This window comes from Euprymna scolopes, chromosome 31, assembly GCF_053919585.1.
Source record: "Euprymna scolopes isolate OS-2025 chromosome 31, ASM5391958v1, whole genome shotgun sequence".
Classification (NCBI taxonomy): domain Eukaryota; kingdom Metazoa; phylum Mollusca; class Cephalopoda; order Sepiida; family Sepiolidae; genus Euprymna; species Euprymna scolopes.
This window is the reverse complement of record NC_136512.1, coordinates 74,768,466-74,794,136: the sequence shown is the minus strand read 5'-3', so window position 1 is coordinate 74,794,136 and position 25,671 is coordinate 74,768,466. Positions and strand designations below refer to the sequence as shown.

The window sequence follows — 25,671 nt, the reverse complement described above, 5'->3', positions numbered from 1 at the left end:
TCTTGTCCTCGGCGATCGGGCGATTCCATCTTTTAAAGAGAGCTAACAGGTGAATATGTGTGTGTGTGTGTGTGTGTGTGTGTGTGTGTGTGTGTGTGTGTGTGTGTGTGTGTGTGTGTGTGTGTGTGTGTGTGTGTCGACGTGGCTCAGAGTCTAAGGAATACGAGTGAGGAGTTTTATGTTTTGGTTTTGATTTTAGCTGAGGGTATCCAAGTCATATAACTTCTATCTTTACATCTTCAACGCTCTGACCCCCATCTGGCATCAATTGATAATGCTTTCGTCTTGGGGAGAATGTATGTTTTGACAAGCTTCTGGGCCTGACCGTTACTCCTGATCTGAAATGGAAAACGCACATCAAATCTGTTTCCAAGGTCGCTGGAAAATGGTTGGATCATTTTGCTGCTCCAGTAGATATCTCACTTCAAATGCAATTCTCTACCTGTATCAAAGCCAAGTACGTCCTAGGATGGAGTACTGTTGCCACATCTGGGCAGGAGCTGCTCGGAGCAACATATCCTGCCTTGACAGTCTTCAAAACTAACTTCGTAGCCTATTAAGTAATGCCCCTTTCTCTTCCTGCAACCTCTTTCCCACAGAAGAGACCTTGCTAGCCTGTATCGTTATTTTCATGGTAAGTCCTCATCTGAATTCCAATCTATGGTCCACTCTTGCTAAACTTTCACAAAAAACACTCGTATATTTTAAACAATTATCAATAATTTTCCCCATTCTTTATCTGTGCCTAAACCTAAACGTGAATTCCATAAAAAAAGTTTCTTTCTTAAAACTACCCGCCTGTGGAACTGTGTTCTGTTTGCTTGCTTTCCAGATGACTATAATATTGTCATCTTCAAGTCCAACGTAAACAAGTTCTTGCTGAGCCGTCTCCTTAAGTAATCCAATTTACCAAATTTCCAACGATTACTACGATATTGTCCCAATCACTAACGTTCACTCATGAAGCTTTGTCGATGTTTTCCATCTGATTTTGTATACAGAATTGTTGTTGCTTGATGCACACAATTTTTAAATTGGCTTTATTTTGACATATGATTCTAAAGTAACATTTTCTTTCGTCTGTAACACCTAATTTTATGAGGGTATATTTATGTTTCTGTATTTGTACGTGCCGATGTAAAGACAGAAATATGTATGGGTAAGCTTGAAAGGAATGCATTTGTAATTAAATATATTTACACATCTGTGCGAATATATATATATATATATATATATATATATATATATATATATATATATATATATATCAAATTGTAATGCTTATTGATGGTAAGGTTAAATTTGTTAAGTAAGGTAATTTAAGGATTAAGAGAAAAATAGATAAATAAATAAATATATAAATAAAATAATAAATAAGTAAATAAATGATTTAAAAAAAAAAAATATATATATATATAATAGAATTATCTAATAAATAAATGGTATTAACCAGAATATTTAACATGTATTTTAAGGTGTTAGGGGTCAAGTATTGATCTAAAAATATAATTGATGCAACAAGTTGATGAAAAATTGATTGATATGTGTTTCTAAATATATACGCCAAATAATTAATAGTTAGTATGTATGTTAAATATAGAATTATAGTTATAATAACGTATATCTATGTTAAATCCAATATGTCTAACCACACATTCTTTAATATTTATACTCATTGTGATAACGTCCATAACTTCATTTCCGAAATATTAATTAAATTTTAATTAAAATATTAAATAAATAAATGAATAAATAAATCATAAATAGGATGTAATTAAATTAATAGTAGAGGGAATTTAAGAATAAGGATAACCAGGGTCTATAATTATTAGATCTAAACAATATTTATAAATCTCATTAACTTGAATTAAAATTAATACTAGTTTTAACTTTGATATGCATTTATTCGATTATAATTATAATAACATGTCATCAAATGTAGGAACGTTGTATTATAATCATTGGTGTATTAGAAGATATATAATTATAACAAAAATCACACTTAAATAAGGAATTAGTTTCGCAAAACGTTTATTAAAATAGGATTCGTATTGCGCGAGCCTTTTCTAGTCTCACACAAAAACACGCGTTCACCTTTCAAGCCATATTTCTTGTCATATACATACGCGCACACAAACATACGCCCGCACGTCCACATACGTACATATATTCACGTTCGCGTACATACACTCACATTCACGTGTATACACACACACGCTAACGTACGCACATGTGCTCACATATACGCACATATACGCGCACACGTACGCACACATTGGCGACGTCACTTCCCCTTTCAAGGAAATCCACACATGCGCAAAAGACCACCGGAAGCAACTATAAAAAGAAGAGACAAACTGTTTCCAACCCTTTTCGACTTAGCTCTCGAGCTGAGCGGTCGTCGGACCATTCGCCTTCCTTTCGTAGTGCCCTTTTCTTTCCTTTGTTTCTTCACGAAATAAATTCCTGTTCGTTTAATTCAAGTAAACGTGTTGTCCGTTCCTTCCTCAAAGCAATTCATTTTTCCTTGCCCAATTCAAATCATTTCTCCTATTTTGTACGACTGGGGGATATGTATAATATATCCACCAGTCCACTACAGTATGTAGAACGGAGTTAAATTGGTGAAATGTAAAAATTAAATCATTTTTTCTATATAAATAATTGAAGGTGATGATATTAATTATAATATGATTAAATAGTTAAATAAATAAATAACAAATTAAAGTAATTGGAAGTAACTAATTAATTTACAATTCTACATTAGCGGATATAAAGTTAAAACCTAATAACTCATGATTATCGATTGAAAGAATCCATTATAATATCATTTAGTATCGATATAATTAGCAAATTAATTAATAAAAAATATAAATAATAATAATAATAATAATAATAATAATAATAATAATAATAATAATAATAATAATAATAATAATAATCGATTTAATTTCTAATAAATAATAATGAATGAAAAACAGTTTAATTATATCAAAATGTAAATTTAATTATTAGCAGATATGGATGTATAGACGTTGGGGATAAATAAACAAAAATAAATACATTTAATCTTAGAGGTTTTTATCTAAGGGAAGTAACTCGACTTGCATTTTATTTAAATTGATTGAAGAGAGATGATGTAACGATTTAAAAGGATTTAAAAGAGTTTTCAAATTATTCAAACTTAGCATAACGTAAGGATAATTTTCAAAATGTGCGATATTAAATATTATTAGTATTTTTGTTGGCGGGTGCGATTAAATTAGTTCTGAAGTAGTTTTAGTTTTATTCCGGATAATTGTGTAGTCATGAGATTTGGCTGTTTTTAATAAAGCGTTTTTTCGCAGTTTAAATTAGTTTCGTATATATTAAAAGATAGGATAGTTTATAATGTAGTTGATATTATTTTCAGAATTATGTATACACAACTTAGAATCATTGAATTTACTAATTATTAAATAGAACATTTTGGAATGATGAGACCACAAATTAATTTGGTAATACGAAAAGTTGGCTTTCCTTTTTCCTTTTTTGTAGCTAAGTTTAGGTTTCGTACATATATTTAGTAGTTTATAATTTAGTTGACATAGTTTTGTTGATATTATTTCCATAAGTACGTATGCATAACTTAGAAATAATAAATGTAGTAATTATTAATTGAAAATTTAGGTAATAGATTCATAGATTGAGGATGTTAGTACGTATAGTTGGGTTGTCCGTTTTTTTTTTTTGTTTTTTTTTTTTTTTTTTTTGTAAATTAGTTTTAGTTTCGTATATTAGGACATGTATATTGATCTGTAATTTATGACGTATATTTTGGTGAAATTATTCTCGTAAGTAGGTAGACATAAATGAGAATTAATAAAATTAATAAGTTTAGTAATTATTAAATAGTATGTTTTGTCAGAATATTCATAAATTAATTAAATGGTTAGTACGTAGAGGGGGATTCAATGACTTTGTTTTATTAAAATCCAAGATGGCGTAATTGAAAAATATAAGGAAACTGCAGCTTCTCTTCCAAATTTCGCATTCTCACCATGTCGTATCACATTTTAATTCCTTTTGGTGGATTGATTGTTGCGATTTCTTCTGATGAGTTAAGGGCATAATAGATTCACTAATTGATATAATAATTAAGTGATTGATTTTGCGCTACGAAACAGACACTGTCAAGAATTGTATAAATCAATTGATGTGAAGGAATAAAATACAAAATTATCAACATCATGTACTTTGGAATATAAACTTTTATTATTTATTATATATATTGCTCTTTATTCACATTGAGCTTCTTATATAAGGATTGATATATAACAAGAAAAATATATTTCTACAGAAATATATATATATACATATATATATATACACACACATATATATATATATATATATATATATATATATATATATATATATATATATATATATATATATATATTATAATAAGAGAAGTTGCTCAGGGAGCGAAATTTAGTAATTAATCGCTGATAAAAAAATAAATAAAAATTCAAAAATCTTAGATTTATAAGCAATAAAAATCGTACATAAAATTGTCTAAGGTCCGGTAGTCCCGTGGTAAAATACCAGACTACTTATCGAGCCGTTACAGGTTCGATCCTTGTCAATAAAAGCCTGGTTATACTGATGAGGAGTAGACCTCCGGAACATGCATGTATATAGATGCCTTACTTTTATGTACATAGTAATTATTAATTAATAATTAATATTTAAATAATAAAAAAAACTTTTTAAAAAAACGTTCTAAGATTTGGGCGAAGAAAAATGTAAACAAAGGGCAAATAACTCCTTTCTTATGATAAGAGAAATTGCTCAGGGAGCGAAATTAAGAAATTAATCGCTAAAACAGAAAAAAAATTCAAACAATCTTAGATTTATAAGCGATAAAAATCGTGCATCTAAGGTTACGGTAGTACCGTGGTAAAACACCAGACTACTTATCGATCCGTTACAGGTTCGATCCTTGGCAATAAAAGTCTAGCTATACTGATGAGGAGTACACTCCAGAACATGCATGTATATAGATGACTTACTTTTATGCATGTAGTAATTATTAATTAATAATTAATATATATATATATATATATATATATATATCCATGTTTAGTTCCAGAACAGTTTCCGATGGTTAGTTGTTCAATACAAGTCCTGGAGATGACGAGTTCTCCGTAGACAGCTGTTTCGGACTTTATAATTTTTGTAGCCAGAAAGCATAAGATTCTTCCCGTGTTGACACGAAGAAAACATATTCAAGGTTGCTAAAAAAAATAAGAGGTTTCATTTTCATGGAGCTGTTCTGGTTTCTGGTTGGTTGGTAGCAGAACGTGAATTAATTTTATTCGTCAATTCCTAGCAGCAGCGTTTATAAATAGAATCTCCCAACTGTGAGGGACCATACCCCATTACAATTCTGATGTGATGGGATGTGTCTCCTCGCGGCTTCGGCTGCATGGAGACAGGGTAGTACCAGTGAAGGATTCGTCACTTGACACTCAGCCCAACAGGTGAGGGGCTGGGAACCGGCCCAGCACCTGTTGGACTGAGGTACACCGCCTGGGTAATACCTAGGAGGTCCACCCTCCCAGGCCTTGCCACCGGGCTTTCCGGTGGGGCAAGTTTATTGCTTGCTGCCTGAGGCGCCCCGACCGGGGAATGCTGACGGGGTTACTCAGGCAATTTTTAAAATTGCAGGAGTGCCCCTCCTTTAGGGGAGCCTGCGGGTATCCCACTTTCCAGGCCTTGTGCCAAATATTGCCGATGTGGGCGGCAATTAAATATATACCCCATTACAAGTAAAAAATAATGGAACACCTGACTCATACACATAAACAAACCGACCATCAGTCAGACTCAATATGAGGGAAACGGTGCACTGAAAGGCTTTAAAAGGATTTTAATGGACTTTTTCAAATAAATTCACTAAACGCGATTTTTTAATTCATGATGTGCTTGAAGACGACATACTGGAGTTGAAAACGTTCGCGGCTTTGGTAAATTTACTTTTACACACGAACGGAACGTTCGAACATTGGCTCACATCATGGAAAAGATAAATCGCAAGAGAAACAAACAGAAATTATCCTTGCTGTTCAAGAAAACACACACACTCACACATATATATATATATATATATATATATATATATATATATATATATAATTATGACAATGGCTGCTGATTCCCTTGTACGGGATTTGAATAGATTTCAACGCAAATACTTTTGAGAATTTCTAAACGAGTGTTCTTCGAGAATTAATAATGTTTTTTAGCATACGATGCTGAGATTGTTTCTGCTGTCGAAGAATGGCCGGTAATAAAAGACATTTCTGCGGCGGAGTTTCGAGAACTTCCCTCATCAAAATAATTGCTCGTTATTATGAAAGATTTTCTCCTCTTCTTTTGTGGTCGTCTTCTTCTTCAAAAAAAAAAAAAAATACGAAACAACGACGACGAAGAAAAAGAAGAAAAAATGAAACATAAATGAAGATTATGTTTCTGAATTTTTTAGATGAGAGCTATTCGTATTATTTGGAATCTTCGGACCACTGTTCTCATTTCGAGTGTCATTTTCACAAAGTTTCAGACGGTGTAACCTCCGACATTCTTCAAGTGTATCTTGTCAAACTCGGGAATATTTCTGTTGAACTCCCAAAATCCGTACTAGGACTATTCGCAAGGATCCGTGGCGCAATGGTTAGAGACCTTGGAAAATTCAATTGTAAAAGTGATATTCTCTTGAAGGTTGAAAGTTAAATTCTCAGTGTGGGCGATCAAAAACTGCAATTGTAAATTACTTAGGACCTTTATCCAGTCATGGCTGACGGAACAAGAGCATGCTACTCCCATAAAATAAATAAAGAATACCGTCTGAAATTCTGTCCAAATTCGCGAACTCAACAGAAACATTCCCGAGTTCGACACGATACACCTAAAGAAGTTCGAAGGTTACATCGGCCGAAATGTTGTGAAAATTACACTCAAGCTTCTTTCACAGAACTGCCCGTCTTTAAAATACTGTTCCGCTGGCATGCTTCCCGGCTGAATACAACATGGTAGCCTTCAAATCTAATGCAAACAAGTTCTTGTTAGGTCATCCTCATAAATAAACAAACTCCACCCAATATACTTCACTACCACCTCATCTTCATTAACTAACTCTTATCCTTGAGTTGCCTGCGGGCTTTAATAAGCGGTGAGCCTCAAGTAAAAAAAGACTATCTTATAAACGTATTCCTTTTAATTCAGTTGACATTTGCAATTCTTGACAGCATCAGTTTCGTAGCGCAAAATCAATCACTTAATTCTTATATCAATCAGTGAATTTATTTTGCCCTTAACTCATCAGAAGAAATAGCAACAATCAATTCGTTAAAAGGAAATAAAGTGCGTAATGTAAACAGATTATAAGATATTTACAGCTTCTCTTCCAATTTTCGGATTTAAATCAGGTCAAAACGCACTTTATTTCCTTTGGACGAATTGATAGTTGCTATTTCTTCTGATGAGTTAAGGGCAAAATAGATTCACTGATTGATATAATAATTAAGTGATTGATTTTGCGCTACGAAACAGATACTGTCAAGAATTATAAATGTCAGCTGAATTAAAAGAAATAAATTATAAGCTGATCAACATCATGAACTTTGGAATAGATTTTTTTTGTCATTTATTCACTATATGGCTCTGTAAATACATTGAGCTTCTTAAATAAGGATTGTTATATATTATAAAGAAATAAAATATATTTCCACAGGTGTATATATATATATATATATATATATATATATATATATATATATATATATATATATATATATATATATATATATATATATATATATATATATACACGAAGTGTCTTCAATATGTTTCCAAACTTTTTTGTATAGAAAATCTTATTGTTAGTACACATATGAAACTCTAGTCCCCTTCAAAGTACTCTCCTCTGGTTATAATTCACTCGTTGTACCATTCCAACAACTTCTTGAAAGTCCCATGAAAGCCAATGACCTTCGACACAGACTCTTTTACCTCCTCAATTGTCTCATAACGACAGTTTCTAAGGTTTTATTTGAGCTTAGAGAATAACTAAAAAGAACAGGAAGCGAGGTCTGGACTAGAAGGAGAGTGGGGACTGACTTGATACCCATCTTGGTCAAATAGTGTGTGACAAGGATGAAGTTGTAGACTGATGCATTCGGAAAAATATTCCGCATCTTCAGTTCCACGCGAATAATTTCGAACACAGTTCCCACACTGACATCAAACTATGAACTTATTTTCTCTATAGACACACAGTGGTCGTTATCCATAGAATTTTTTATTTATTTTCAGCTCTGGTGTTCTGACTTCCTTATTCTTCCTACGCCTCTCATCCCTCACAGAGTCCCTGCCTTCCTTGAATCTCTTATGCCAACTTAAAATTAATGCTCAATGGTCTAAAAGCAGTCTGAAGTATTTCAGACGTTTTCTGTGGAATTTTCCAATTTTTTAACAGAATTTTATTGCATATCGTTCTTCTAATTCTTAACTAATGGCTTAATTTTTTTCTCTCACATAATCTAATTATTATTTACGCTTTCCTGGGTTCTTTGCAGAAATCATGTCTCACCTTTGTGGCAAATGGACGTTGCAGAAGAATACTAATTGGGATGAATATATGAAAGCCGTAGGTAAGTCTCACTCAATATCTGAATAGTTATTTACGCAGACTGTTGTATTTATGCTCTGTTTTAAAGAATAACGATACACTGATATTGTAGTCGTTATATATCAACACTCGAGACACACGCGTTGTATTCAGACAGTTGCAATGAAAGAAAGACAAGGAAAGCAATCAACTCACTTTTTTCGGTTAAATCCGAAGACATTTATTTACAGGTACTTTCCAGAATAACGCCTTGTCTCTTGTTCGAAATTCTTCATGTACTCCAATGTGCTTAACAAGACTGGCCTGTCGAACACGTGATACTCTGTCTTTGTTCGGCTATATTTAGGACATTTTCCTGTCGCTCTCGGACCAGGTGTGTAACACATCGCTTTCTGTCATTCTCCAGCCATGTTTTTCCTTTTTTTATATTGTTTTCTTTCCTTCTTCTCCGCTGTGACGTCACCTAGCAAACAGTATGATCATTTGCATACTTTGGCTGTCATACTGCTACTTCTGTCATACGCTCGTCCGCGCTGTTACACTCTATGAAAATATAACTATATATATATATATATATATATGTATATATATATATATATTATAACTAACCATATATATATATATATATATATATATATATATATATATATATATATATATGGTTAGTTATAAAATATATATGGCCATTAAGCTACACTGAATATTTCGCGTTTTATCCACTCTAGGACTCTTCAGGCTTATCTGAAGAGCCCTAGAGTGGATGAAACGCGGTGTATTCAGTGTAGCTTAATCGACATATATATTTTATAACTTACTAACTAGCTCTACCTACGTATTGAGCACTTTTGAAGTAAATACTTAAAGTTTACGCATAAATTTATACTTTCGTATATTAATTTTATGTGAGTAAATGAAGTAGTTATATATATATATATATATATATATATATATATATATATGTATGTATGTATATTCGGTGGCGTTGATGGATTGTTAGTTGTTAGGAGGAAGATGCACTCACTGGAATTTGTCAAGTTGATTCATTTCGGGCCCAGATTGCTAACCAACCTAGATATCTATTTCAGTAGTTTTCATATAATCACTTATAACCACCTGACATGTCTTCTTAGCACAGAATTGTCACTGTAGCCACATCCCAAGGGTATTTTGTTCGGCCATTATCATTTCATTAAAGTGGCCTGATTTTGGTTTAATTTCATTACACTTGTGTAAACCTTTGGTCAAAAATGACGTTTAAAACATGCAACATCATTTTCTGACAATTGATTGAGTTTCTTCCAATACATGATGTAAAGTTTCATAATTTTTATTAAAATGAACTTTGGATAAATTCGATGATCTTTTATGCTTTTTTTTGTGACATTTATTTGTCTCCAAGTGTACGGCTTTGTCAAATGGTTTCCTAGTACACACGGCCTGGATCTTTAAGAAGATCTTAGAAACAGTTAGTTGCTATTATACAATGATACACGCGTATATATATATATATACATATATATATAACTACTTAATTTACTCACATAAAAATAATATACGAAAGTATAGATTTATGCGTAAACTTTAAGTATTTACTTCAAAAATGCTCAATACGTAGGTAGAGCTAGTTAGTAATTTATAAAATATATATGGCGATTAAGCTACACTGAATATTCGGCGTTTCATCCACTCTAGGACCCCTCAGGCTTATGCGCGAATTCTGTGGTTATTTATCGTTTTTATAATATGGCTATAGTTTATAAAAACGACAAAACAACCACAGAATTCGCGCATAAGCCCGAGGAGTCCTAGAGTGGATGAAACACCGAATATTCAGTGTAGCTTAATCGCCATATATATTTTATGAATTACTATATATATATATATGCAGTTATATGTTTATCTCTACATGTTTATATATATATATATATATATAAGATTTTAGATAAGGCTTTCTTTTTTCATCCTTATATAGTTAAATTCTCTTTTATAATTGAAGGCTTTTTGAGAAATCGGCTTATGCAAGAGCTAAGTCTACTTCTATTTAACAATTTTAGTTAAGGCCTTTTTTCATCCCTATATAATTGAATTCTCTTTTGTAATTATAAACTTTTTTAGAAGTCGGATTATGTAGGTGCTAAGTCTGCCATGGGTTAAATTTAGTTTCTTTTTTTTTTTCGGGAATTTAAACTGCATTCTTTATTTTTATTTTCACATTTTTTTTTTACTCAAAGGTTTTTTAGATTTGTATGGCCAGGTTTCCTTCCTCTTATCTATTTGCCTTTTTCGTACCAAAGTTTTTTGCATTTCTATTCTCATAGCATTTATATGCTAGTTGACATGTCGCAGAATAAATTTTCCAATCTTGTTAAATGTACTTATATATGTTACTAGACTACTCGTGGACCGTTGGGTCAGTATATTATATGAGCTATGGAATTAATGTATGAGCGTGATACTGGTGACGTAAAGAAAATAGTTTTTTTGTGACATAACAGAAACATTTCTATGAAAATATATTGAAATGAAAAAGGAATATAGATTTCTATTAGTCGTTATGTTTATAATTATTCATTTTTGAAAAAAAAAAAACTTATAGCCATTGAATTATAAGTGGTTTGCCATACATATAGGTAAATGTGCATACCATAATACTTAAAATTAAATTCAAATTTTAATATGTCTTTTAATTTTAACGCGAAAAAAAAAACAACTGGGATGCTGAAGACGTACACAGTAACACAATACATTGTAAAATGCTCTTATGGTTATCAACGGGTTAAAGTAGATTTATTTGTGAGAAAATTCCGTTTAAATAACTTAAACGTAATACGGAAATGAACCATGTAAAAAAATATAGAAAGTATTAACAATTGTTTATTTGGAAAATTTAAACGCGAAAAAATGGGACGCTGAAAACGTACATAGTAAAACAATACGTTGTCAACGGGTTAAAGTTGATTTATTTGTAAGAAAATTGCGACAATATAATTGTAATACAGAATAGTTGCAAAACATCCCCACTCTTCCCATGTTAAATAATAACTTCTAAATAATAACGTTAATATTTCCGTGCTCAGGTCAGTTTCTGCAAAAGTCGCGATTTGAATTTATTTGTTTACGCTGTTATATGTTTAAGTCTATATACGCATGCGCAACCGGAAATCGTAAACCGGATGTTGGTTACAACGCCCGTTAAAAGGTCATTTGAGTTTTATAATTATATAGATTAATAGTTTATACTTTTATATATTAGTATACATAGTAACAATATTATTCTACATTTTCTTATTTGGGGAAGTGGTATTATCCACTGGAGAGCCATGTATTAAACAGCTGTCCTGTTTTTAAATCTCCGAAACAGCTACATAGTAGGCAGCTGCGGATCTCCGTTTTCTATTTACAAAATTTAGTTGAGGCTTTCTTTTTTTCATCCTTATATAGTTGAATTCTCTTATAATTGAAGACTATTGCGGAATCGGCTTATGCAAGTGCTAAGTCTATTTCTATTCAACAATTTTAATTAAAGCTTTTTTTCCATTCTTATATAAATGAATTCTCTTTTGTAATTATATTTTATTTTGTAATTTTTACATTTTTTTACTTTATATATATATATATATATATATACATATATATATATATATATATATATATAATACAATTAGATTATCCAAAGGTACATCTTTAACGAAGCAAAGTTATCAAGATCGAAAAAGCTCAACACCGTTAAGAAGAGCAATTTAATAGATTCAATAAAATATGAGGAACAAAAGTTATATAATTTTATAATATCATTAGAAAAATAAATAACAATAATACTAATTTATATATATATATATATATATATATATATATATATATATATATATATATATATATATATATATATATATGGTTCAAAATTGTCAATGGAAAAATTTTCCTAACTTGCATTTAGGTAAAAAAAAATTATTTTATTTTAATTTATCTATTTTCTTTTCATATATTAGTAAAAAATAGTAACAATATTATTTTAATTTTTTTTATTGGGAAAGTGGTATTATCCACTGGAGAGCCATGTATTAAACAGCTGTCCTGTTTGTAAATCTCCGAAACAGCTACATGGTAGGCAGCTGAAGATCCCCGTTTTCTATTTAAAAGATTTTAGTTAATGTTTTCTATTTTCATCCTTATATAGTTGAATTCTGTTTAATTGAATACTTCTTAGAAATCGGCTTATACAAGTGCTAAGTCTATTTCTATTTAACAATTTTAATTAAGGCTTTTTTATCCTTATATAGTTGAATTCTGTTTAATTGAATACTTCTTAGAAATCGGCTCATACAAGTGCTAAGTCTATTTCTATTTAACAATTTTAATTAAGGCTTTTTTATCCTTATATAGTTGAATTCTGTTTAATTGAATACTTCTTAGAAATCGGCTTATACAAGTGCTAAGTCTATTTCTATTTAACAATTTTAATTAAGGCTTTTTTATCCTTATATAGTTGAATTCTGTTTAATTGAATACTTCTTAGAAATCGGCTTATACAAGTGCTAAGTCTATTTCTATTTAACAATTTTAATTAAGGCTTTTTTTTCCTTATATTGTTGAATACTCTTTTGTTATTATAAAGTTTTTAGAAATTGGATTATGTAGGTGCTAAGTCTGCTGTAGGTTAAATTTAGTTTATATATATATATATATATATATATATATATATATATATATATATATATATATATATATAAGAGCAAACAGTTAATAAAACATGCTAAAAACACTTTGAAAAAGAATTACAAACATATTTAATCTGAAAAGGAAACACTTGATAAGTGGATAGTCCTTAATCCGCGGAGTTTCGAAAAAATACTTTTCTTCTCATCAGAGGGTAGGAATTGGCAAAATGCGGGATCGGATTTTGCATACAAATGTATTTGATGAAACAACAAATAAGTGAAAGATCTTACTTGAGAACAAAAAGTGAAGCAGAGGGAATATGGTGAAGAAAAAGGTGATTACACGTGAACGGATAGTCTGGTGAAAGGTAAATAATCTAATGACGGTAAAATCCAAAAATATAACTCCAAGAAATTAATTGAGTTTCCATTTGCACAAGTAAAATCCAAGGAAATCACGTAATTGGAAGATGGTCCAAAATAATCCAAAAGGCCGAAATCCATGGAATAATTCACAAATATGTGCAAAGAAAAGAAAAGGGGAAAATTCCAATAATATTAATAAAAGAAAAATAAGATATGCTTTTCACACGACTGCCGAGATATATATATACTGCCGAGATATATATATATATATATATATATATATATATATATATAGAGAGAGAGAGAGAGAGAGAGAGAGAGAGAGAGAGAAAGAAAGAAAGAGAGAGGGACTGCCGAGACATAATAAGCTTTTTATTTTATTATATATATATATATATATATATATATATATATATATATATATATATATATATATATATATATAATCACATACTTTTATTTTCAGCGAAATCGTTGCAATCGTCTATTTTTTAATAAAATCGATTGATTCCCTGCTCTAGTTAGGAAACACTTCAGTGAACCAGGAAGAAGCTTCCCCGTAGTGACTTAGTCCACAATAAATTGTATTCTATATTGCACTGTAGAAGATCAACTAGTGGCTTTAGAAAAGTATATGTAAATCATGGCTTCACTTAAGTTTAATATGCAAAAGTTAAGTATCATGGTTCAGTTGTGCTATAAAAAGCTGGGCCTGTCTGCTATTATTTCATGCAATTATTAAATTTCCATTGTATTGTTTATTTGGGGCTGAGCTTCTTTATCAGCAGTGATTCTTTTTGTCTCAGCTTCTGTTGGTTTTTTATGTAGCTCGTATTTTTTTCGTATGCCTTAGGGAAGGTTATAATTGTGTGGTAGTATTGTATGTTAGTGAGCAGAACGAAAATGAAGTTTAATGTAATTTTGTGTGTTGGGTTATATCGTTTTTTTATAAGTAATAAATGTATGTTAATAGTTATATTAGTGTTCGTGTGGCTATATAAGGAAGTTGCTATTAAGCTCTGTTTTATTGTTTATATGTTTTTCATATGTTTTATTAGCAGTGATTCTTTTAGTCTCAGCTTATGTTATGTTATGTTATGTTATGTTATGTATGCCTTAGGTAAGGTTATAATTGTGTGGTAGCCGTTTACAAAATGGTTGCGCATACTTGGGATTGCATAAGACTGTGTTATTGGTAGGGGACAGGGTAGATGTTGGTTGGTTTGTTTTAGTTCTGGATACGTAGTGGTGGGTTGGATATTAATTTTACTCTACGAATGGCTTTAGAAATATCTGATGTTATACTATTGTTGAGATGCGATAGCTTTAAGAAAAAAGTTGTGGCGAGTATTATTGGTGTTGTTCATATGTGTCCTAAGATGGTGTTTAGTATTTGCGTAATATTTGTTCCGCTTGAGTGTTTTCTGAAAATGACTACTGGAGGTGGTATTTTCTATTTTACTTATATATTATATAGAACTTTATTATATCATCAGTTAAACAAAAAAAAAGTAAAAATAAAATGGAAAAGAACATTTTGGACCATAGCATTCAGAGTTCAATGCTTCTCATCAGAAGAGAAGACCTTATATAATATACCTGATCTTTTTAATTTAATTAAGGAATTGCTCCTCCCAACCAGGTATCGGGTAGTGGTTTTACTATTTTGGTAGGTCTGCTTTATAAAAAGATACATTTTTCTGGTTCATTTATATATATGTGTGTGTGTGTGTGTGTGTGTGTGTGTGTGTGTGTGTGTGTGTGTGTGTGTGTGTGTGTGTGTGTGTGTGGAGATCGGGTGTTGGCAACTAACACTTGAAGATCTTTATCTAAGACAATTTATTTTAGGAATCGCTCCTTTAAATCAGGTAGAGCTTTTGCTATATTTATAGATTTGCTTTATAAAAGATATCTTTTTCAGGGTAATTGATTATATATATATACATATATATATATGTGTGTGTGTGTGTGTGTGTGTGTGTGTGTGTGTGTGTGTGTGTGTGTGTGTGTGTGTGTGTGTGTGTGCGGAGGCCCTTTATCTTAGACGATTTATTTTAGGAATTGCTTCTCTTAATCGGGAGAGCTTTTGCTATATTGATAGGTCTGCTTTATAAAATATATATTTTTCGGGTTAATTTATTATGTATATATGTGTTCGTGGGCGCGCGTGTTGTGTGTGTGTGTGTGTGTGTGTGTGTGTGTGTGTGTGTGTGTGGAGGTCGCTTGCTGGCAACAAATACTTGAAGCCCTTTATCCTAGACAATTTAGTTTTATATTTATGCAGAAATTTAAAAGTCACCGCTCAACTCCCACTCCCTTACCAAACAAGGCATTACGAGTTGCCTTCTCCTTCCTTGCATCACATACTGACGAATCAATCTGTCGACCATCAGATAGAACTCTCAGTGCATCAATCTGCATAACTCTCTTCATCATTTTCGATCAAGCTGTCAGATTAGAGATGTATATAAAAGTTAATCCGGGAGGAATAAGTACGAGTTTGGGAAAAAAAGGGTGGAGAGACTTGGGGGTGTTTGTATAGAGATGGTTATGTATTATGGCTGTTTCGTGGATGCGAGTTTGGCTGTACGACTGTAATTTGCGGCAAACAGACAGAAATATTCGGTTTGAAATTCTTTAAAATGCATCGGAATAAACGGACATTAATAGCATTGGCATTGGTTCTATAGGACATTTATGTTAATGTTAATCGTATGGAACGCCATCACGAAGATACACGTATTTAATATACGAAGAGTTCTTTGTGTAAATCGATATGTATAATTTGTGATAATTACATTACATTATATATATATATATATATATATATATATATATATATATAATATATATAGCAATATTATATATATATATATATATATATATATATATAGCAATATTAAAATAGCTCTAGGATATATATGCCTATCGAGCTTATTATATATCTACATTACAACGAGCAATGTTTTCTTTTATTTTAATTGTATTAATGAATTTACTAATACATTAAAATATACTCTGCTCTTTAGACTGTTGTTCTAATCCCTTAAAATTATATATATATATATATGTGTCTGTGTGTCTGTGTGTGTGTGTGTGTATATATATATATATATATATATATATATATATATATATATATACGGCGCAATGACGTTGACGCACCGGTTCTCGCCAGATAACCGAACTTAAGCAACGTTGAGCCTGGCCAGTACCAGATGGGTGACAAGTTAAACGGGTTAGGCACTGTATGTACCGCGACGAGTCGTAGAAATTTCCAGGTTGGTATCTGGAGGCGCATTAATGCACTGGGAGAGATGCACCACCAGTCTTCGTTAAGACATGCATCTAGGAGAAGGAAACTCTGATAAAAAAATAAAATAAAAAATGTGGTTGGTTCTACACAAGGCCTTCACCACTACAAAACAAATCGTCTGTGTGGATTTCTTTCTTAGTTGTTGTGGCGAAACCTCATACGTCGAAATCGACGGGGAGGGTCTATCATATATATATATATATATATATATATATATATATATATATATATATATATATATATATGCATATATGTATATATATATATATATATAGAGAGAGAGAGAGAGAGAGAGAGAGAGAGGTTAATCTTAATTTGAAATATGACTCAATTTAATGGATTAAAGAATCTTTCTCATAAATAAAGTTATTTATAATGAAAATTTTTTTCATAAATTTTAGAATATTCTAAACTCAATGAATGGCTTGTTATTGGGTTTTAGAGATATACGGTGTATTATAATAATTATCATTAGTTCCATATACAGGGTGAATCATAAAAACACGGGCCCAGCTCTAATTAGGCCCTGTTTCTTACTGTTTTGTAGGAATGAAATGAAACTTTGGTCATAACTAGTTTATTATATTAAAAACATCACATCAAAACACTAGGGTATTTGGCCTTTTTTTTTTTTTTCTTTTTTCTCCTTTCTACAGCATATGTTCTAGATGGCCTCTTTTGTTTTTTTTTGTTTTTTTGGGGGGGTCACCCTGTATATTGAGTTTACTAGAGTTATTGCCCTTTGATTGCTAATATAGATTACAAAATAGCGAAAAAAAATCATTTTAGTTCCAATAAGTAAAATTAAAAAATAACACACACCACGTAAATAAAGTTTGTATAAGAAATAATTTAAATACATATACAAATAACCAACCATTTTATAATTAGTGAAAAAATCAGGAAAACTAATTTAAATTCAATACCAACTTCGCTCTCAAGGAATGTAAACAAAAAGAGGAAAGAAAATGTAGTTTCGAATTTAGTTAAATAACTTTATAACAATAATCAAACTAAAAAATACATTATAAGTACATGAATTAATATAATTTAAAAATTAAACTCAAATAAAAAATAAATAAATGAAAAACTCAAATGGATAAAAACTTTAAATAAAATTTTAAAAAATATATATAACAATAATTAGAATATAAAAATACGAAAATAATGGATATTAATTAAATACAGTATGACCATAACCTTGGTAACAAGTATAAACGACAGAGCTAGGCGGTTGCATTAACGATGTAAGTTGTCTAAAATGGTGTTTTCTGATTAGTATGCGACTAAATATGCAGCAAAGATATAATTTTCCAAACTTGTTAGTTACAATACAGAATAGTATTGTAATGAACACCTTTTTGAAAAGTAATAAGCAACCAACTGAGAAAACTTGATATTTGGAACATGTGAGAATTAAAGTAGTATAATTAGACTATATATATAGTATAATTACACTATATATATATATATATATATATATATATATATATATATATACACTTGTGCCCGATATTATTCATACCCCTCCTTGAAAATTGAGTTTATTAGGTGTAACTTTTGTAAGAATTTATTGTTTACGTCCATATTGATACATATTCTTAATAAACCTCTTCTGATCATTTTCGTCATTTTAAAATCTCGGGATACTTGTAATAAAAGAAATATACAGCTATTTATAAAATCTGCAATGTTCAAAAATAATCATACCCCCTTATTTTTTCAGTATTAATCGAGTTTCTGACTGTTTGTTTTCTGTTTGATTCTTATTTTGAATGCTTTTATACAACCTTTGATTAATTTCATTTCGTTTTTTGCATTTTTCAGAAATTAAAATGATATCAACTGAAAACCAATAAAAGAATAAAAATTATTAGAATGGGGAAGAAAAAAGAGCTTAGTAATGATCTTAGGACTAAAATTGTGAATTCACATAAGGATGGTTTAGGTTACAAGTCAATTTCCAAGAAATTTGAGGTCCCTACAGCAACAGTACAGAGCATCATCAAAAAATTCCAGAGCCACCACACAACAAACAACTTGATTGGTAGAGGAAGGAAAAGGAAACTGTCTGCTAGAGCCACCAGGAATATTGTAAGAAGTGTTAATGCAAATCCAACCACCATTATAAGGACATTTTAGAAAATCTGGAGTCTTCTGGCATAAAAATATCAAGGCAAACATTGCAAAGGACTCTGCATGAAAATGGTCTGAAAGGAAGAAGACCAAGAAGGACTCCATTGCACACCGGAAAACACCTTGCAGCACGTCTAAAGTTTGCTAGGACCCATGTGAATTCTCCAGAGTCCGTTTTCTCAAGTATTTTGTGGACTGACGAAACAAAAATTGAATTGTTGGCCATATGGATGCTTCTTACGTTTGAAGGAAGAAAGGAGAAGCTTACAACCCAAAGAACACCATACCCACGGTGAAACATGGTGGTGGTAGCCTAATGTTTTGGGGCTCCTTTTCGGCTAGTGGTCCAGGTAGTTTGGTCAAGATAGATGGAACCATGAAGAAGGAGCAATATTTGGAGATACTCCAGAAAAACATTAGACAGGATGCGGAGAAGCTCCATTTAGGACCAAACTGGGTCCTTCAACAGGATAATGATCCAAAACATACTGCCAAAATAGTCAAGAAATGGTTTGAGGATAATCAAATTAATGTTTTGGAATGGCCTAGCCAGAGTCCCGACCTGAACCCTATCGAAAACCTCTGGCACATATTGAAAACTGAGGTTAAAAAGCGGAAACCTAGAAATTTGAGGGATTTGGAGAACTACTGCATTGAAGAATGGTAAAAAATCAGTGTTGATGCTTGTAAAAACCTTGTTGATAAATATCCCAAACGGTTACAGGCAGTTATTAAGAATAAAGGGCATGCTATTGACAATTAGTAAGAGAGGTATGAATAATTTTGAACTAGTGCCATTATTGTTTTTCTTTGTATAATGTTTCAAACTTGCATAATTTATTTATTTGTTGAGTTTAAATTAAATGCTTATGCTTGATTTATTGTTTGAAATCCCTTTAATATTGTCTACCTTCTGGTTTGAGCAATATTCTTATAGAAATCTCAAAGATCCGAGGGGTATGAATAATATCGGGCACAAGTGTATATATATATATATATATATATATATATATATTGTCCGTTTATTATACAAACATTATTGGTTACATATGTGCATACATGATTCAGTGGAGTCCCAATTCTAGGACAACACTTCATCAGACGAAACACGTATGCACATATGTAACCAATAATGTTTGCATAATAAACAGACTATAGACCAGCTCTGTCCTGCATTGAGCACTTTTTAATAACCACGTGAGTTTCACTTGATTTACCTCTAGGAAACTAATCTATACAACCGGTATATATATATATATATATATATATATATATATATATATATATATATATATATATATATAGTAGAAATGGCAATTAATAAAAACCTGAAGAAAGTGCTCAATACTGTTGTAGAGCAAATAGGCATTTCATTTTTTATTACCGTATTTTTCTTTTTAGTTACATTATTGTTTCAGCTACACGACCGTTTTTTGGCCAAAAAACGGTCGTGTAGCTGAAACAATAATGTAACTAAACAGAAAAATACGGTAATAAAAAATGAAACGTATATATATATATATATATATATATATATATATATATATATATATATATATATATATATAAATATCGGTTGTATAGATTACTCATATATATATATATATATATATATATATATATATATATATATATATATATATATATATGAAAATGCATAAAAATGATTACGAAAGGTATAAATGTTCATAAGTTTGTTGTTTATTCTGAAATCCGACTATAGAATAAACCCTACTACGTCTCAAACAAGGGATGTGGTCATCCAACCAGCTATAACCCACAAGTAGGAATTTCATGTTTGCTTGGACGTTTCGATCCAACATGCTAAACTAATGAGATATTAGTAATAGAATTTTCAGAATGGATTATATAATTATTCTTATAGTCTTTGACTTCCAGGTTGTTAACTGTCATGGCCCTTGTGAGCTGCGGTATTGTTTATCTGTGGAAATAATTATATAATCTCTCACATTCTGAAAATTATATATATATATATATATATATATATATATATACACATATACATACACACAGACACACACACACAAATATATATATACATATATATATATATATATATATATATATATATATATATATATTGTTTATCTATTTTAGCGTTTGTGAACGTCTACGTGTTTGTATCTGTCCCCAGAGCTAGGAAGCACCTGTTAGATTAAGACTGTCGCAAAATATCTACTATCTACATTCGATCTTTACCTCTCCATCCTGAACTGTTTATCAAAGAAACATACGATAACGTTTACAATTAAATATCGTCTTATTCTCGATAGTGTTCAAATTGAGGCAGCGTATTTATTAGGGAGAAAACTTGTAAAGGAATGCGCTTCCTAACTGTTACTTACCATAAGTGTTACATGTGTGAAGATTAGCTAATTAACTTCATATCAGAAGGTTTTCTTTTTCTTGCTTGGTCACATTACAAAGACTTTTACGTGTGTTCAAGTCATACAGCATTTGCATATTGATTTTATATGTTGACTAGCAGAGAGACTGACGTTGCCCGGGATTCAATGTACACCAACATTGTGCCTAATTTGTTTCGGTAAATAAAACATTTATTGAAATGAATAGATTTTTAACGTATGTTTCACACTTCCAAAACACACACACACACGCCCACGCACACACACACACACACACACACACACACACATATATATATATATATATATATATATATATATATATACTAGCAAAAGTACCCGTCGTTGACTGGGTTCAAAAACAGCCTACAGAAAATGGACTCTGATTTATGAAAGTATGATAGGTTATGAAAAGGAAGGGTTGTAAAGAGATAGCTTCGAATTTGGGGGTATCAAAACCAAAGCAAAATATGATGAAAGTGAAAATAAAATAGATAAACCCCATAATTTGGTATACCATACCTGTTCACACTGAAACACTTATCACAATATTCTGTGTATCTATATTAAAAAACCTTGTTAAACTTTGTGACATATTTCCATTCTATGGAGGTCAGGCCCCAACGAACACTCCATAATTTTATTATACCATATTTCTTCAAACTGAAACATAATTATCAAAGTATACTTACGCAGATAGATATGAAAAGTCTTGATTAAAGTTTGTGTCTATTTCCATTCTATGGAGACCAGGCGCGAACCCAAACCTCACAATTTTATTATACCATCCCTATTTAAATAAAAACATACTTATCAAAGTATTATTATGTAAATCTATATCAAAAACACTTGTAAACGTTTTTTTTTTAATTTTTTATTTCCATACTTTGTGGACCAGGCGCGTACGCAGACCCCACAATTTTAATGAATCATCAGTATGCCAGATCAAACATACCCATTCCTGTGTCTCGATACGTCTTCTATCATTATATGTGACCAGTTTATTATAATAGTCAACCATATAGGAGCCTATTCATGACCTGACACACACACAGACGTTCAGCTTTATATCACACACACACACACACATACACACATACATTATATATATATATATATATATATATATATATATATATATGAATTACAAAGGTCTATATTCAAATTTCAAGATGTTGACCATCTTACAAGTTATTCCTTTAATTTAGTTGACACTTATAATTCTTGACAGCATCTGTTTCGTAGCACAAAATTAATCACTTCATTATTATATCAATCAACGGATCTATTTTGACCTTAACTCATCAGAAGAATAAACAACAATCAATTTATCAATAGAAAAAAAAATGCGAATAAATTTGAATAGAAGCTGCAAATACTATATAGTTTGCTTACATGCCAATATTTATATATATATATATATATATATATATATATATATATATATATGTATATATATATATATATATATATATATATAAGAACAAATAGTTAATAAAACATGTTAAAAACACTTTGAAAAAGAGTTCAAAATATATTTAATTTTTTTTTAAATTAAAATATATATACTATATATATATATATATATATATATATATATATATATATATATATATATATAGTCTAAAGAAGCTTTGAATAAAAAAAATGCAAAAATAAAAACAAAGAATGCGGCCTAACCGCAGACCCAGCAGTCACATAATCCGACTTCTAAAACGTCCACAATGACAAAAGAGAATTCATTTATATAAGGATGAAAAAAGGGCATTAACTAAAATTGCCAAATAGAAATAGAAATAGTCTTAGCACTTGCATAAGCCGATTTCGCAAAAGTCCTCAATTTTAAAATAGAATTTAACTACATAAGGATGAACAGAGAAAACCTTAATTATAATTTTGTAAACAGAAAACAGGGATCATCAGCTGCTTATCATGTAGCTATTTCGGAGATTTAAAAACAGGACAGCTGTTAAATACATGGCTCTCCAGTGGATAATACCACTTCCCCAATAAAAAAAAATTAAAATAATATTCTTACTATTTTTACTAATATATGAAAAGAAAATAGATAAATTAAAATAAAATAAAAAAAATTTAAAAAATAAACTATTAATAAGTAAGTTTAGGATTACATGATCCATTCTGCGACATAGCATATAACTGCTATGAGAATAAAAATGCATGCAAGCTTGAGTACCTTAGGTACCATATATATATATATATATATATATATATATATATATATATATATATATATATATATATATATATGTATATATGCGTGTGTGTGTGTGTGTGTGTGTGTGTGTGTGTGTGTGTGTGTGTATTAGGCTGGTGTAAAAATAATGTCGTTTTTTTTTACGTTCTACTATATATAAATTTTTTTCACCAACCTAATCTCTCTCTCTCTCTCTCTCTCTCTCTCTATATATATATATATATATATATATATATATATATATATAGAGAGAGAGAGAGAGAGAGAGAGAGAGAGAGAGAGCGACAACGCCGGGTCTCTCTCTCTCTCTATATATATATATATATATACATATATATATATATATATATATATAGAGAGAGAGAGAGAGAGAAAGAGAGAGAGTGAGAGACCCGGCGTTGTCCAGGATTGAAAGAGAATCAACGAATGCTTCATCCACACATATTGTCATCGAAACCAATGAAATCGCCTATAATTTCAATCACATAGATTGATTGGCTGCTTTCATCGGGGACCCACCGCAATGTATGGGGATGAAGTTTCACATGTCTCCCCACAGTGACTTAGTTCACAAAGCATAGTAGTCTACATTGTACTGCAGAAAACCTACTGTTGATTTTATAAAATTATTTGAATTAAAGTTTAAAATGTAAAAGTCGGACATCATGCTTCACTTGTGTTCTAAACGGAGACATTCATTTTGAATACATTGACATTGAACAGCTTCTTCTGCGTGTGCAGTGATAAAACTTCTCAAATGCACTTGTGATGTTAGGCTGTATAATGATGTTAATTTTTATCAAAATCGAACTGTTTCTCTTTGTGTGATTTTTTTTCTATTTTCAATACTTATCGGAGGCATTCTGGTACAAAGCCTATCTAAGAACGCTCCTAGACACATAAAGAATATTTGTGAAAAATTTTTAAAATATCGACCCAGCCGTTGTGGAGTGCACATAGCCCGAACTCAGATACGTACAGAGATACACAGACATATACACAATCATATACACACACTCAGTGCCTTTTACATATAAGTAGATATATAGATATATCAGGAAATAATTATGAACCAGTTTTTTTTTAAACTACAAATCCGGACAACTATCAATTCCATCACAAAATAAAAATCGAATCAGAAATTAGAGAGTTCTTTTTCTAATACATAATATTCGTATATGCACCTTTTTAAAAAGTTATGCGTGTATATGCTTCTATATCTGTATGTATATGATTCACCCCATAACTTATTAACTGATCATTATAAATTTTCGGGGAAACATCTGCTGGGATTAAGGATTATTGTTGGTGTAGGAAGCATAAAATGTTGTTTTTAGTTATTTTTTATTTTTAATATTTCGAGCAGTTTTCCTCTTTGACAAAATATTATAAGAAAGGAATAACATAAAAAAATTGATAATATTCAACAGTTTACTGTTCATTATTTATTTTAACGTGAAAGTTAGTCCGCGCGAAATACCAGGTGCCTTCAATAAGTTTCCAGACTTATTGTATACAAGCATTTAAAATTGTCGCAGACACTCAAAAAAAAATTAGTATGTTATTGCTATACATTTTATGAGATGACTGACCAATTCCTACGATTTCAGGTTCAAATGAACAGCAACAGGAGGAATGGGAATACACCCTACTAAAGTCTGATTATCACAGATGATGAATTTTAAATATGTAATCTAGACGTGAGGACACTTTAGTAGAACGACATGTAATAAAATTCTGTTTTAAACTTAGGAAAATACCAAAGAAACGTATGGAATGCTTCACAATTAAAAGAGAACGAATACGCAGTTAAAATTAGCCAGCGGAATCGCTATGTGGTGTACTCGCCTATTGAAAATAATCTTTATCACTGTGAAATTTAACGCCAAATATAAATTAAAATACAAGAATATCACTTT

General features: G+C 30.7%; 1 protein-coding gene across 1 annotated transcript in view; it reads left to right on the top strand.

The window, feature by feature from the left end:
- The window catches only part of LOC145255531 (sodium/calcium exchanger regulatory protein 1-like), a 79,320-nt gene that overhangs the window by 4,820 nt on the left and 48,829 nt on the right, over positions 1–25,671 (top strand). The window contains exon 2 of the mRNA XM_080113988.1: positions 8,619–8,693. Coding sequence (XP_079970114.1) covers positions 8,624–8,693 — 70 coding nt within the window. The 5' untranslated portion in view covers positions 8,619–8,623. The remainder of the gene's footprint in view (positions 1–8,618; positions 8,694–25,671) is intronic.